The sequence below is a fragment of the Engystomops pustulosus genome, chromosome 1 (genome assembly GCF_040894005.1).
Source record: "Engystomops pustulosus chromosome 1, aEngPut4.maternal, whole genome shotgun sequence".
NCBI classification, from domain to species: Eukaryota; Metazoa; Chordata; class Amphibia; order Anura; family Leptodactylidae; genus Engystomops; species Engystomops pustulosus.
The window spans coordinates 33,724,765-33,740,471 of record NC_092411.1 but is presented as its reverse complement, the minus strand read 5'-3'; the positions used below and the strand labels follow the sequence as shown (position 1 = coordinate 33,740,471).

The window sequence follows — 15,707 nt, the reverse complement described above, 5'->3', positions numbered from 1 at the left end:
GACACAGTGGGCCACATTTATTAAAGCGTTTGCTCCAGTTTTCTGTCTGACTTTGCACTAGAAAGAAGGTTTAAACTACTGCACATGTATTTATAAAAAGTCTGCACCATGATACAGGTTAGTGCTTAGTCAGCGTTTGTGCCACATTTATTACCAACTTTCACCACAATTCTGCAGCACGAACAAAGTGCACAAAAAAATACAAATGGCGCCCACTTCCAGAGCAGTGCAGAGGACACCAGATTCATGAAGACCGTGTGACACATTTTGTGAATCTGGCACAGTCTGCACACTCCACAGGGAATATTTTTGATACATGTGGGCCATTATATACAGTATATTGTGCTTGGTTTGTCTAAGGGGTATTTGATGGCACTTGCATGAAAAGGGGCGCCCATTACCCCGGTACTGTGCTACCGCTGTGTGCGTCCATTACCCCGGTACTGTGCTACCGCTGTGTGCGCCCATTACCCCGGTACTGTGCTACCGCTGTGTGCGCCCATTGCCCGGGTGCTGTGCTACCGCTGTGTGCGCCCATTGCCCGGGTGCTGTGCTACCGCTGTGTGCGCCCATTACCCCAGTACTGTGCCATCGCTGGGTGCGCCCATTACCCCGGTACTGTGCCATCGCTGGGTGCGCCCATTACCCCGGTACTGTGCCATCGCTGGGTGCGCCCATTACCCCGGTACTGTGCCATCGCTGGGTGCGCCCATTACCCCGGTACTGTGCCATCGCTGGGTGCTCCCATTACCCCGGTACTGTGCCATCGCTGGGTGCGCCCATTACCCCGGTACTGTGCCATCGCTGGGTGCGCCCATTACCCCGGTACTGTGCCATCGCTGGGTGCGCCCATTACCCCGGTACTGTGCCATTGCTGGGTGCGCCCATTACCCCGGTACTGTGCCATTGCTGGGTGCGCCCATTACCCCGGTACTGTGCCATTGCTGGGTGCGCCCATTACTCCGGTACTGTACCATCACTGTATTATCTCTCATCAAAGTTGATTTTCTGGAAGATGCCACCTCGTGGGACCACAAAACAAATATGATCTATAACATTATCTCTGGGATACATTTTAATAAATAAAAATTCCTCCCCAGTTATATAAAAATCCTGACGTCCAGTAATAGGATGATGAATTTTACATTCTGCATCATTTTCTATGTTGTTTATGTACATGTTCGATCATATAAATTAATAACAGGTAACAAGACTTAATAGCACATAACTGCGCTTTGGCACCAAAAACGCTGGAAATTGTGACATCTACCCCACCTCCTCGGCTGGCGGCTCAGCGCAGCCTCATATCCCGGGTGCCTCCAGACTCTCTCAGGTTCTCGGCGCTGACTTTACTGCTGTAAATTTATACAGTGTCAGCAGGCTTCCCAAAGTTTAGCTGTAATTAAGTTTATGGGTGACATTTTTCCCAAGCACCTTGCTTACGAGAAGTGCCACAGAGAAAGTCGGCCCGCAGAGGCCTAGAGAACTTCCAATAAAACAATAGCGGCACAGCTGGATCACGCAGTAACTGGAGCGGAGGGCAAAAAGTTATGTTTACGGCTACAATTTTAGACTAAATGCTCGCCATCTGTTTAGTCAGGCACCAAATCACAGAGGCACTCGAGGAGTGAATGTGCCATACACAAATGCCTGTGTGTGCTTTTTACCCATGAAGCACTAAAAGCATGCACTTAATAATAAACGCAGTATAAAATATGTTAGCCATTATTACTCCTCAGCCTTCCCTACTGCAGTCTATTTCCAGACAGTGCTATTTATTAATTATCACACTTAGGCGGGTTTTATTACCGATTGGTTTGTAGAACTTTATGGAACAACTTTATGTGAGTCACCAGACACATCTTCAGGCTTCTTCTTTTAATTAAACATAATATACATGATGTTTAACATGTAGGCGAGATAATTTACAGCGCGCCTTCTAAGTAAGGCCATCTTATGAATCACATATGGGGTGAAAACATGTCCCAAAAGCTAGAGAGACTAGTAACAAGCATCTATTTAGGCTTAATCTTTGGCTTGTTCGATCTAAAAGACGAAGTGCAAGTGGCTACAACAATGTTAAAGGGGTTATCCCGTTTTCAATAAATCTCTTCAATCAGACATGTCACTGCATGTATATGTACCTGGGAATTTGCACCGTTTCGATGTTCTCAGGACACTGCCCCCTGTCTCTACTCCAGTTCGGTCTTACGGCGTCATGCACTGCATTTCTCTTCTCATAGTCCGCCCACACAGGCAGACAGGCAGGCAGGCAGACAGACAGACAATGAGTGGAGAGAGCAGGATGAGTCATAGCTCTGCTGCTGCAGCTCCACCTATTCAGCAGCGCTCAGATATATAAATAAAGAAGCACAGAGGGCCTGCACACAGTACAAAAGACCTCTTCACACTTGCGATGCAGATCACGTCAGAGTCTGATCAGAGAGCAATCAGGGTTTGGTCAATGCATGTTGTCAATGCATTTTCAGATAACGCGTGTGAAAGACTCAGGACTGTGGTCTATCTTTTCTATGGCAATTGATATGCACTTGCATTGCATTGCGTCTCACCATGACAATTGCGTTTTTGACCCATCTACATAGACTTTTGTGGTGCGTTTTTCAAGCACGTGACTTGCAAAAGGAGAGAATAGTAAGATTTAATCATGCGCAAAAAAAAAAAAAAGTGCATGTGATGTGACTTATGGGTCCCTGCAAATCTGCTAATGACCATAAGTTCCTAACAGTCACCAATTTCGTATCCAGAACAGATATATCTGACATGTAATTTCTAGCTCAAGAAGCCTTACGGTCCTGCGTGACCCAGATTCAACTATTTGAACGATATATTGGATATGTCTATATTTCAACCGTACCGTAACCAGCTGTTAAAGGTGAACATTTATTTTTACTATTCAATAAAATGTAAGTTGGAAATTAAAAAAAAAAAAAAAAAGGCGTGTGTGTGTGAAAAAAATGTCAGCCTGTCAATGCTGCCCTCCACTTTCCCATGGTCAATTGTACTCTTTATTCTCACACTTGAAACTTAAAGGGAACCTGTCATCAGGAGCCCATTTTCTGGCTCCCCCCATGTCCCCATAGAGAATAGTGTGGACATGTGTATAATAAAAGTGGATTTTGCCAATAGAAAGTTAGATGAAAAGTTTACCTTTCTCTCTGCAAAGCAGCATCCCATCTCCCGTGGTAGTGGCCAGTGATGAGGGCCCCTTCCCCTTGGGAAACCGCTCCATCTTGGGTCTATTTCAAATAGACGCATGATGGATCAGGCTGGGGGAAAACCACTCGTCACTGGCCACTCCCATGGGACACTGCTCTGCAGAGAGAAAGATAAAGAGAAAAAAGTTAGATGAAAGTATCAGAAAAGGGCACTTTTATTATAAAAACACTTTAGCAATGTGCTCTCAGCAGGTGTTAGATGTGCCCTCAACGCGACGCACACGAGACACTAGGCACAAGGAGACTCTTTGAAGATTGTGTCTTGAGGACCAGAAGCTACACGTCTAGTGTCCCCCAACAAAAAAAATTTAAAAAAAAAAGTGACATTCCAGAATTTTTTGCAGCTTATTGAAGATGATGGTGGCTCACATTGCACGCTGGGAAGATGCATAAAAGACCTTTGTGGTATTTCCGTTTGATGACGAGAGGCATTTGCCTCGGATTACAGCTGCACAAACCCTCTTCTCGTATGCAAGACATTTCATCTGGCACTGAAGCCTTAGCAATAGGGATGTTCACACTATACATTTAACTCATGTTAGATCAAACAATCCCGGATTTCAAACAGGCTCGTATAGTGCCAATTCAGCAACCTTTACCGAGAAACTCATAAATATCAGCTTTCTGACTTCCGTAACAGGAGCCCAAGGGAGGACGGTCTGGCGGCTTCTAATTGCTGGTTCTTCAGCAAAGGATCACATGCTTTAAAATAGGAGAAATACAGATCTACACTATCACAAGCCGAACAAAGGCATTTCTTATTGACAGCTATAGCCAACATGGTAATGGATAATTTATTAAAGCAGCCATCAGCTGCACAGGTGCGTGTACTGTCAATACACCGAGCTCTTCACCGCCTAGAAGCTTGATGTAACACACATTACCGCAACCCTATCCCAGCAGTCTATAAGATGCACTTAAATACTGCAATACACCAAACCCTACACTTCACGTATATATGTGCTTGTCGTGACGCTATAATGTTCGCCGTTACCCTGACAACAAAGTGGTATAAATCATAGATTAGTGACAAAAGTCTAGAACAGGGCCTAAAGTCTGTTATTGTCACCAACATCAGGGCTGATCTGTTAAAGCGCTACGGTATTTGATGGCGCTATGTACCGTAAATAAAGATTATCATGTATCTGGACTGATCTGTTTATTAGCTACATGTAAAATTTTATATACTCTTAAAAGGTGGGCAGCACGGTGGCTCAGTGGTTAGCACTACTGCCTTGCAGCGCTGGGGTCCTGGGTTCAAATCCCACCCAGGTCAACATCTGCAGTGAGTTTGTATGTTCTCTCCATGTTTGCGTGGGTTTCCTCTGGTTTCCTCCCACACTCCAAAACTGGTAGGTTGTTTAGATTGTGAGCCCCATGGGGACAGGGACCAATTTGATCTGCTTTGTGCAGCGCTGCGTAATCTGTGTGCGCTATATAAATAAAGTATTATTATTAGTATTATGAAAAGGCAACTGGGACAACAGATGGATTAAAAGGGACAAAATTACAAAATTTTACTGCACTAAACTACTAATCACCTCAAGTAGGGTATCAAAAAAATATCCATTCTTATTTGCTCATCTGATGTAAATATGACTCTTCACATCCCATTTTCACATCCGATCAGTCAAGTTTGGTGGTAGCAGGCCAGTACCTTAGGTTCTATAGATCCACATCTAGCAGTGAACACGCTCTCACCAAGTGGTGCGCTGCCCATAACTGGAGTGGAAGATTTTGAAGCTCGGAACATGCAGATTATGCCTCATCCATCCATTCCACAAAACATCACTAATGGCAATAGGTTCCAATTCACACACAGTATATCAGATGATCTATAACCTCCCCCAATTTACCAAGCCTCCGGGTCTTCATTAAGACGCTTTTCCCCTGTGTGATTGATCAGGCTCCTGGCTTGTCATATAGACCGATGCTCATCACAGGTAAAAACTCCTGCACAATATCATCTCCAGGCCTGTTATTAGCATACACAGATTACCCAGATAATGGACCTGTCTCATCTTATTTATTACACTTACAATGCCATCAGGTTTTAACAATGCAGCTTTCCGAATGCATGAAGCGTTCCCCCTGTGATGGGGAAGGCTAGTGATTAGCAGCCCATACGATGTGAACAGGTTACAAGTGATTGTTTGTGTGACTAATCAGAAGGAACATAAAGGAAAGAAAGTAGAGAGAAAAAAAAAAGAGATTTTCAAGAAATTGAATTCTATTAGGAGATGCAGTTCAGAGGAAGCCACCGAACACTCCGCTCCAGTTATCCATAGGCAGAAATATCCATTTTATACCCAAAGTGACAAATGTGTCAATTTAGAGCCGAGGCCAGATATTTGTTTGCTATCCCTATGTGACCTATGAGGTGAGCCAATGACAGGACTGTCCCAAGGTAATGACGCTCAGACCCAATACCCCCTGTCCCCCTTCCATAATAATCTTAGCAGACCAGAAACCCAAAAAGAGTGACAGAATTCTAGTGGCACAACATATGGGAACTTTACAGCTGACAAGTTTTTTTTTCCATAACAAAGCCATAATTCTCTTATACAATGCAATGGATGAAATATGGATCTGTAACAAAGTACAGGCAGTCCCCGGGTTACATACAAGATAGGGTCTGTAGGTTTGTTCTTAAGTTGAATTTGTATGCAAGTCGGAACTGTATACTTTATCATTGTAATCCCAGTCAGAACTTTTTTGGTCTCTGTGACAATTGGATTTTAAAAATATTGGGTTGTCATAAGAACCAGGATTAACACTAAAGCTTCATAACAGACACCTCCGATAACTGTTACAGCTGATTATTGTAGCCTAAGGCTAAAGTACAACAAATTACCAATATCCAGTGGTCCGTTTGTAACTAGGGGTCGTATGTAAGTCGAGTGTTCTTAAGTAGGGGACCGCCTGTACTTCATCTGCCATGGTCTTATATGCTAAAAATCAGTTTTGTAATGGTTTTCAAAATTTCTACTTGAACCCATATCCTATTTTAAGAGGATCAAGTGCTTTTTGAGTTGACGAACGCAAGAAATTGTTACAATCCTTCGAAAGGAAACAAATCATAATGATATTTTCCTTAAAGGGCATCTAGATGAAAGACTGTATGCAAATGAGCCTGAGGAGCTCCAGGCTCCATTAACACCTATGAAACCTGGAGCCCCTCAGGTTAATTTGCATACAGTCCTCCTGGTAGTAGATGCCCTTTTAAATAGTTTTCCCCAGATCAACATATATTGATGGCCTGTTCAGGTGGATGGGCGAAATCTTCTGGCACCTCTGTGGTAGACAGTGGGGAAGATTAATCAACCTTTGCACCAAAAAGCAGTTTGCAATACTTTGCACCTCGAAAATCCTAGAATTTGACAGCGTTACCTAGAAATGGTCTTGCCAACATTCTCTTTAGGAGCTTGTCCGCCAATATTCTAATTGATCCCAAGGCTTTACTTACATACACTGTTCAGACTACATTGTGCGAAATGAAAAATTGTCAAAACTTTAAGCTATTGATAGCACCAGTAAATTAAAGGGGAGGAATATAAAAACTTGTAGACCATCCAACAGAACAAGTGACTAGACTGCACATTTTATTTGAGTGGCCATGGATGAGGTTTCAAACATCAAGTGCATCTGAGCCAGCAAAGACCTGATGCACATGTGACTGCAAAGACAAGGTTTAAAAGTTTTATATTTTACTGTAGGATTTTTTTCAAGGGGGGGCGGATGGGAGAGGGGTAAGAATCTGTTATACTTGTTCACACACTGCAACTCACAAATTCTCTGATGATCCATCACTGTATAGAGTGTTAGAGATCTCCACAGCAACTTCAACAGTGATAAACTATTATATCAGGCAGTCCCCGGGTTACATACAAGATAGGGTCTGTAGGTTTGTTCTTAAGTTGAGTTTGTATGTAAGTCGGAACTGTATATTTTATCATTGTAATGCGAACCAGAACTTTTTTGGTCTTTGTGACAATTGGATTTTAAAAATGTTGGGTTGTCATAAGAATCAGGATCAACACTAAAGCCTCATTACAGACACCTGTGATAACTGTTACAGCTGATCATTGTAGCCTAGGACTAAAGTGCAATAAATTACCAATATCCAGAGGTCCGTTTGTAACTAGGGGTCGTATGTAAGTCGAGTGTTCTTAAGTAGGGGACTGCCTGTAATCACTATTTCTGGAACATTTCCGAAATCTCTCCCCAAATATAAAATACAAGTTTGATAAAACCCCATAAAAAAAAAATGTTCTTACGTCTTCATTAGTACACAGCTAAACACTTGTGCATAGAGCCAGACGGGCGCTGGGGAGCACCTCTCTATAGCTTCAACATCCCCCTGCACTCCATGCTGAAGCTTCACGTTTTGTCTCACCCTCCTCCCTGCTTCCTCAGCCCGATGTTATCTCACACAGTGTGAGGGGGATACAAGCTCCTGCACAGTGTAAAAGGCTGTGAAGCCACAGCTTGGAGGGGCTATGGTAACACCCCTAGAGCCCTGCTGGCTCGGTAGCAAAGTTTTAAAAGTTAATTTTAGAAAGGAAGGAGGCCATGGATAGACGAATATAGGATTACCACAGTCACAGTGCCTGGATCTATGAGCAAGTGTCCCTGGTTTATCAGGTTTGATTTTCATGGTAAATTTTATTTACTGGCAAGAAGTGGAAGCTCCATCTCTAGGAGGTGAACAAACTTCTATGCAGACCAACTGATTGGGTATTTAACATTTTCATGTAGAACAAGCCTAATACGTATAATCCATTTCATTTTCATTCTATTTCAGCATTTTCGGGGAAAGTTTTCATAGCCCGTCAGGAAGAATTGCTCACTTCCAGAATAAATAAAGATTTAAAAAAAAAAGGAAACAGGAACAGAAAAAAAACCTTCATGCAGGTCAATTAAAGAAGGTCAATGCTACGGGGGGTGACCCAGAAAAAGCCAATTTTCAGTTTGGTTATTGCCTAGAAAGTCAGCTCTACTTCTGGATGTTCTTACAAATTAGAGGCTTCATTTACTGAGCATGGGAAGAGCAGATTTCTGAGGTGAGGCAATCATGAGGCGTGAAATTATCATTGGCAATATGAGGATATTTCACTTTACAGAAATGAAGACAGACATTAGAACATGGAGTAATAAGGCCAAAAGTAAACGTAATCCAAGATGGTGCCGGCGCCGCATCCCACTGATGGACGGGTCGCTAATCAAAAGACACAAGTTCATTTATGGAAAAAAAAGACTTGATAATAATATTTGCATTCATAAAATGAAGAATACCATGGGTGATCTATTTCCATCATGGCTAATCAGATTCATTTATTTCACAGACAAATTTGCCTGTCAGCAGGACGCGTCTATGAAGATTATTAGAATGGGTTTATTAAAGCCTTAGATGACTTTTTGGACAGTAGGTTTGGAGAAGGGCTACAATCCTAGACAAATCTCCTTGATTTAGTTTATGGAAGTTATCAACTTTTACAAGAGTTCACATCACAAAAATAAATTGTGAGTAGGCTGGGAGAAAAAAGAAAAAACACACCTGTTCACATATATTGAAAAATTATGCAATGCTTTATTTACACCAAACAACTCCAGACCAATGTGTCTACCTAGAAAAAAACTTAAATATTTTAAACAGATGGGAATTTACCTGAAGGGGGTAGTAGTTTAATGGGGTAATATTTGTGGACGGAGTCCCTTTAAAGGGATTGTCCACTTATAGCAAATAATTGATATGGTTTTATGCAAGGAAAAGTTATACAATTTTCCAATATACTTTCTGTATCAATTCCTCACGGTTTTTTAGATCTCTGCTTGCTGTCCTGCTATAGAAATCTTCTATGCTTACTTCCAGTGCATAGACATCAGTCCATGGTCATGTGATGGACACGCAGGTGCACGAGCAGTTAATATCATAAAGCTCTGATTACTTTCTATGATAGTAATGGCTCATGTATGTGCGTGTTCATCACACGATCATGGACAGATTTCTACACACTGGAAGTAAACACTGAAGCTTTCTATACAATAACAGCAAGCAGATGCAACACCCCCCACCGGGGCCTAGCCTTTTCTTGTGGGCCTGGAGGCAGCCGGGGACCAGAATAGTGGAGTGGCTGGTTATTGCGGCTTTGGGCACGCTGGTGTCACGGTGCTTGGTATGGGGACCGGAGGGCTGTCCTACAGCTTGGCAGGTCTCCAGCAGGTGGTGTGCAAGAAATTAGATGAGGGAGAGGCTGATGCAATAGGTTAGACCTAGGGTCACCCCTGAGGTGTCTGTAGGAGTCAATGGATGATGGAGGTTGGGGAGCCCATGACGGTGAAGCAGCCTGATCCAGGGATTACACGGAGGCACGTTGTACAAATCAAGTTGCGGTTCTTTATTCAACTCCAAACAGCAGGCAACGGCCTTAACAGCAGCAGATTCAACTGGCTGGAAAGAAGGTAGGAGATAGCTGGTCCGCCGATAGAATTGCTCACAGCCTGGTAATAGCTTCTGGCTGCAATGGGTAATATGGAGCCGAGTCCAGATAGTGGACCTCTGCTCAGGGGGCTAAGTATCCGGACTTGCCCTAAAGGTGTCAGGCATTGGCCATAGGCACCCCTGCTTCCTAGTATTAAGACACTGGCTGGTGCCGCTCTGCTTGCTTTGCTGACTAAACTGCAAGATCGACTCTAAGTCTGGCCTGACTGTGCTCTGCCCATGTGCTCCAGCCCACCAGGGGTTTTTACACTCCCTTGGCCAATTGGTAGAACCCTATTGCTTTACATTAGTATAAATATCAGTCTCAAAACAGGGAGGGGGCGCCATTCGCAACAACCACCTAGGCTATGCGTTGGCAGGGGTGTTGCACAGAGACCTTGAAAACAATGATGAATTGATACAGAAAGTACATTGGAAAATTGTAAGACTTTTGAATGCACAAACAAAATCAATTATTTGCCGAAAGTCGAGAACCACTTTTTGAAGTTGTCTGTCTAATGCGCTTCACACAGGTGCAACTTGCAGCAGAATACTGGGGCCATAGTGTACCACGATATGTTTGCCATCAATAAGTTATGACACAGCTAAATGATCAAAAAATATCTTAAAAAAATGGGCATGAACTAAATTAAATCAGGAAGTTTTTGCAAATTACATAAGGTATGTTTTTTTGTTGGGGGGGGGGGGGGGGCGGGATTCCACAAGTTACAAATTAATCCCTTCATGCATTCTCGTCACCAGACTGTGACGTAAGTGATTGACACGCTCAAGGGGGAAGTGGATCTGCAAGTCTATTTTTGACTTGTGAATGTCTCAGGAACATAACCAACTACTTCCTATATGTCAGATTCCATTTAATGCTGGGTCAGGACCTAAAAAGGTTGCATTCAATTCAAAGTCAGGGCAGAATGATTAATGGGGAAGATTTATCCGAAATGTCTGAGAGCAGAACTGTTCTAGTTGTACATGCCAACCAATCAGAGCTCAGCTTTCATTTTCCACACAGCTATTTATAAAATTAAAGCAGAGCTCCGATTGGTTGCCATAAACAACTAATACAGTTTTAATACAGATCCTTTTGAAAAATAAATTTGTTTCCCATTGTTACAGAGGAAGACATTCTACAAAATTAGAATCCATAAATAGTTGGTACTCTACTATCAGGTGGGCAGTCCTTGTGTTCAAACCAAGTATTGCCCCCCACCCTGAAAGTGAGCCCAATATGCCCATATTCCCTTCCCTATTCCCTTCTTTTTGGGGGCCAGTACAGTACTAGAAGCCATTTGTTCTAGTAACTGAGGTCCAGTATTCAGTATCAGTGTAGGGCCCACTTGTAAAATTCATTTTTTTTAACAAATTCTTGTAAAGCTACCTGCAAGTATTTATCTGCCTGCCATTCACAAGTTCCTAAAAATCACACAATATTTTCTAGTGCCAGGTTTTTCCTAGCTTTAACCTTGGATTGTTATTGAAAACGCTAAATTGAAATACATGGTACACTACCGTGGTTGGTTCTCCAATCACAGACCGTGTGATGGCCCAAATTCACACACCAACCATGATGCAGGGAACAGGATATATCAGTGGTGGCTAACCTATGGCACTGGTGCCCTTTCTGTGGGCACTCAGGCCATCACCAGAGATGACTCCAGGCATCTTCCTGCAGTCCCAGACAGCTCAGGACTTGCTGTGCACAGAGATATTTTAAAGTGACAGCTCTACCAGGGACTACTGGAGGAGTGGGAAGGTGTGGACAGATCTGGATTATCATTGTAGCTCCTGCTCCGGCCCTGACAATTCTTCCTGTTTATGGGACCTTGGAGGGAAGCTACAATGATCATCCAAATTTCTTCTATTTTCTGCTTTAATGGTGAACTCAGGGTGCCGGTATCGATGAAAGCTGTGACAGAGAAGAGAGTATAAATCAATAATTAAATTTCTGTGTTGGCACTTTGCGATAAATAAGCGGGTCTTGGTTGTAGTTTGGGCACTCGGTCTCTAAAAGGTTCGCCATCACTGGGATAAATGATGGAGTCCCAATTTCCCCATGGAATGGCAGCACCAAATTGATCATAATTAGAGTCTGGCCCTATTCAGGGAGGAAGGGACCCCCCTGCATCCGATCACTAGGGTGTATTAGTACTACGAATAAGAAAAGCTCCTGCCACGTATGTATTAAAGGAAATCTACCATCAAAATCCATCATGATAAACCAGGGACACTTACTCATAAATCCAGCCACCGGGACTGCGGTAATCTTCTTTATTTGTTATTGAAAATTATGCTAATGAGTCTGAATGACAGGTATGTGCGTACGTGTTACTAGAACCCCTCCGTGTTGTGACTTTACAGGCTGTTACACTGTCTCCTGTCTGCTCCCTCCGTCTGATGTTATCTTACTGCTGCAGGGGAAGTTTCAGAACACAATGAGAAGAGAGGCCATGGATTACAAATATAAAAAGATTACCACAGTCCCGGTGCCTGGGTCTACGAGCAGGGGTCCCTGGTTTATCATGATGGATGTTGATGGTAGATTTACTTTTAATGAATAGTCCCTCATAAAGGAGGCCAATATTGCTATTCCAGCAACCGCCATCTAGGAAAAGTTAAAAACGTATACATTTCGATGTACTTTAAGGTGGTCTACAGGTTGCAGCATGTACAGACCCTCACACTCCTTTACGTTACACATAAAGGTAAGAAACCCAAACGCATGCATCACGCAGATGATAAATTATAGCAGATAAAAAAATTACACCTCTTATTCCAAGATCTGTCAAAGAATAAAAAAAAAAAAAAATTAATTGAATATTCGGAAAGTAATGAATTAACATCTGATCACTTAACATTTTTCTTCTTCTTTCTGTCCACTCGGAAAGGTCACACACTGCACTGGAGACTGCGGGAGCAGACGGACGCGATTCCCATCCGCCATCACGGAGAACATTTACACGCCGTGACAAAGGCATTTATCAAAGTCATGGAACACAACGCTCTCTCACCTGGGGGGTCACGTCTGCCGAAATCCTATTTCAGGTTTACAGCGCAGTGAGACAGGGACAGAATAACTTACACATCACAAATCACAACACCCGTCCAGCTCTCCCGGTCCCGTCACTTAAGACTCATTATAGGGAGTTAATCATTAATTGTTTGCGCTGCCTCGTACGTCTAATGAGCGGCTGGCATTGCCACATTACACAGGAGAACATTACCCACGTCCTGCATGTCTCAGCATTCCCCTGCCTGGCTGTAGATGCCATAGGACGTGAGGTGGAGGTATCCTAATCTGCAATTCTAATCCATATCCAACAGAATAAAGGACTGCGCCAATGTTATACCATGTACTTCTACTGTCCACCATGGATCCCATAAACTAAATATCAACCAACTATTGAATCCAAGTCATAGGTCTCTGTTGATATCTGCATCAATGGTTCCCTTTTCAAAGACAGATTGTGCAACACCAAATTCGCTAACAACTCCCACCTACTCTAATAGGATAACGCCAGGTTTCCTAAACAGCGCAACATGCAGCAAATCAGTTGGGCAGCACGGTGGCTCAGTGATTAAAACTACAGCCTTGCAGCTGTCCTTGTGTTCAAACCAAGTATCGCCCCTCTGTCCTGGGTTCAAGTACCACCCAGGTCAACATCTGCAAAGAGTTTGTATGTTCTCTCCGTGTTTGCGTGGGTTTCCTCCGGGTCATCAATTTTCCTCCCACACTCCAAAAAAAAAAACAAACATACTAGTAGGTTGAGACCCCATGGGGACAGGCACTGTTTGGCAAGCTCTGTGCAGCGCTGCGTAATCTGTGTGAGCTATACAAATAAAGGAATTATATTATTAATAATATTAATAAAAATAATATTAATAATTAGAACCATCTAAGATCTTTCCCATACAATTAATCATTACGATTCAACGTTATGGTTCTGATGCAGGGATGTACAGGAGGACATCGAGAGTCGATGAGTCTGCCATGTGTGTATGACATGTGGGCATCGCAATGCCAAGCACACGCATTGAGATGCTGAGATATTTAACTTGGCAGGAACATCAGGCAAACACTCACGTCCGGATTAGCGCTGTAGTCATTAAGTAATTTCCACGTGTGTCGGGGTAAATATATATGTGTGTACATATACCTCTACAAGACGACCACTCCCTTATCTAGAACCATCAAATATTTTACGTACTGGCCATCTCCTTGGAGAAGACCACCAACTACAAGCGGTCTTCTTAAAGAGGGCTCCGTATACATTGTCAAGGCCATCTCTAAGCTCCATAGCCAAGAGGAACAAACAAGGGGTGATGAAGGGATGCCAAGTATTGGGAAATGTATGAAATAAGGAACTTTCCCCAAATCTGAAGCGTCTGTAAACTGAAAGTTCTAGAGACTGCAACCAATAAACATAGTAATGGATAGCACAAATCTTTTACCCATAAAAACGGAGCTTATTCAAGAATTATGGATTAATTGGAGATTGCACACAATGCCGTACACAGGGGTGTAAACCTATCGCCATACATCAACATTTCCATATGGCAAGATCATCTCCAGAATAACTAGAACCATCTAAGATCTTTTCCATACAATTAATCACAACCATGAAGTTGGTTAGATTGTGAGCTCCATGAGACAGATAAGAGAGATGGTAACATGCGCAGAACTGTGCACCATACGTGGATATATAGTCTGGATAAACACACACATATACACACAGGAACATGTTGCATACATATATATCCTTCATAGACAAATACCTTTATATACTTTTATAGTTAGGTGCACTCTGCATTGGGGATGTGCACAGCTGCAGTATATGTTGGTGCTATATGGGCATAGACAGGTGCACACACACATAACATTACATGGATACATATATATACACACACATTACATATACATACATACATATACACACATGGGCTTCCTCTCACCTCCTCGTCAGCCTCGTCCTGCTCCCCTCTGCACTGCCGTCCTGTCTCCCCTCCACGTCTCCCCGCAGCCTCCTCCTCCCCCTGTGAGAGGTGAGGACCCTCTGAGTCGCAGTCGGTGCTGCTCCCCCCTGTAGTCGCCTTCATCTCTCCTTCTGACAGAGTCTGGGAGCCCGAGGAAGAAAGTGATGAGGAGGAGGAGGTGTCCGCTCCCTCGGAAACTTTGGCGTCCATCTCCCCCGCAGCAGAGTGAGCTCGTCCAGAGCCGCAGACAGGAGCCCTCCGGGTGCCCGCATGGGTTATAGTAGTCGGGTCAGTGCCCAGGGTCACAGCGCTCCATGCCCGGGAGATGCGCCAACCTGCTCCCACCTTTCTGCCTCTGCAAAGCCGCCGCCGCCGCTCCACCTCTCCCGGGCGTGCCCGGGGAACCCGCTCTGCCCGCCGCCACCGCAGCCAATGAGCACGGGACCGGGGGGCGGCGCCAGCAACAAGTCTCTGCGGGCAAGACAGCAGCACCTGAGCGGCAGGTGAGGAGGAGGGAGCCGGGCACAGGTGAGGAGGAGAGAGAGAGAGAGCCGGGCACAGGTGAGGAGGAGAGAGAGAGAGAGCCGGGCACAGGTGAGGAGGAGAGAGAGAGCCGGGCACAGGTGAGGAGGAGGGAGCCGGGCACAGGTGAGGAGGAGAGAGAGCCGGGCACAGGTGAGGAGGAGAGAGAGAGAGCCGGGCACAGGTGAGAAGGAAAGAGAGAGAGAGAGCCGGGCACAGGTGAGGAGGAGGAGGAGAGAGAGAGAGCCGGGCACAAGGGAGGAGGAGAGAGAGAGAGCCGGGCACAGGTGAGGAGGAGAGAGAGAGAGAGCCGGGCACAAGGGAGGAGGAGAGAGAGAGAGCCGGGCACATGTGATTAGGAGAGAGAGCCGGGCACAGGTGAGGAGGAGAGAGAGAGAGAGCCGGGTACAGGGGAGGAGGAGAGAGAGCTGGGCACAGGTGAGAGAGGAGAGTGCCCAGCACAGGTGATGGAGGAGGGAGCC

General features: G+C 44.3%; 1 protein-coding gene across 1 annotated transcript in view; it reads right to left on the bottom strand.

Moving 5' to 3' along the window:
- MAST4 (microtubule associated serine/threonine kinase family member 4) overlaps positions 1–15,153 on the bottom strand; it is a 325,776-nt gene extending 310,623 nt beyond the window's left edge. The window contains exon 1 of the mRNA XM_072144319.1: positions 14,683–15,153. Within this exon, the coding sequence (XP_072000420.1) occupies positions 14,683–14,913 (231 nt within the window). The 5' untranslated portion in view covers positions 14,914–15,153. The remainder of the gene's footprint in view (positions 1–14,682) is intronic.
- Positions 15,154–15,707: the final 554 nt, after the last annotated feature.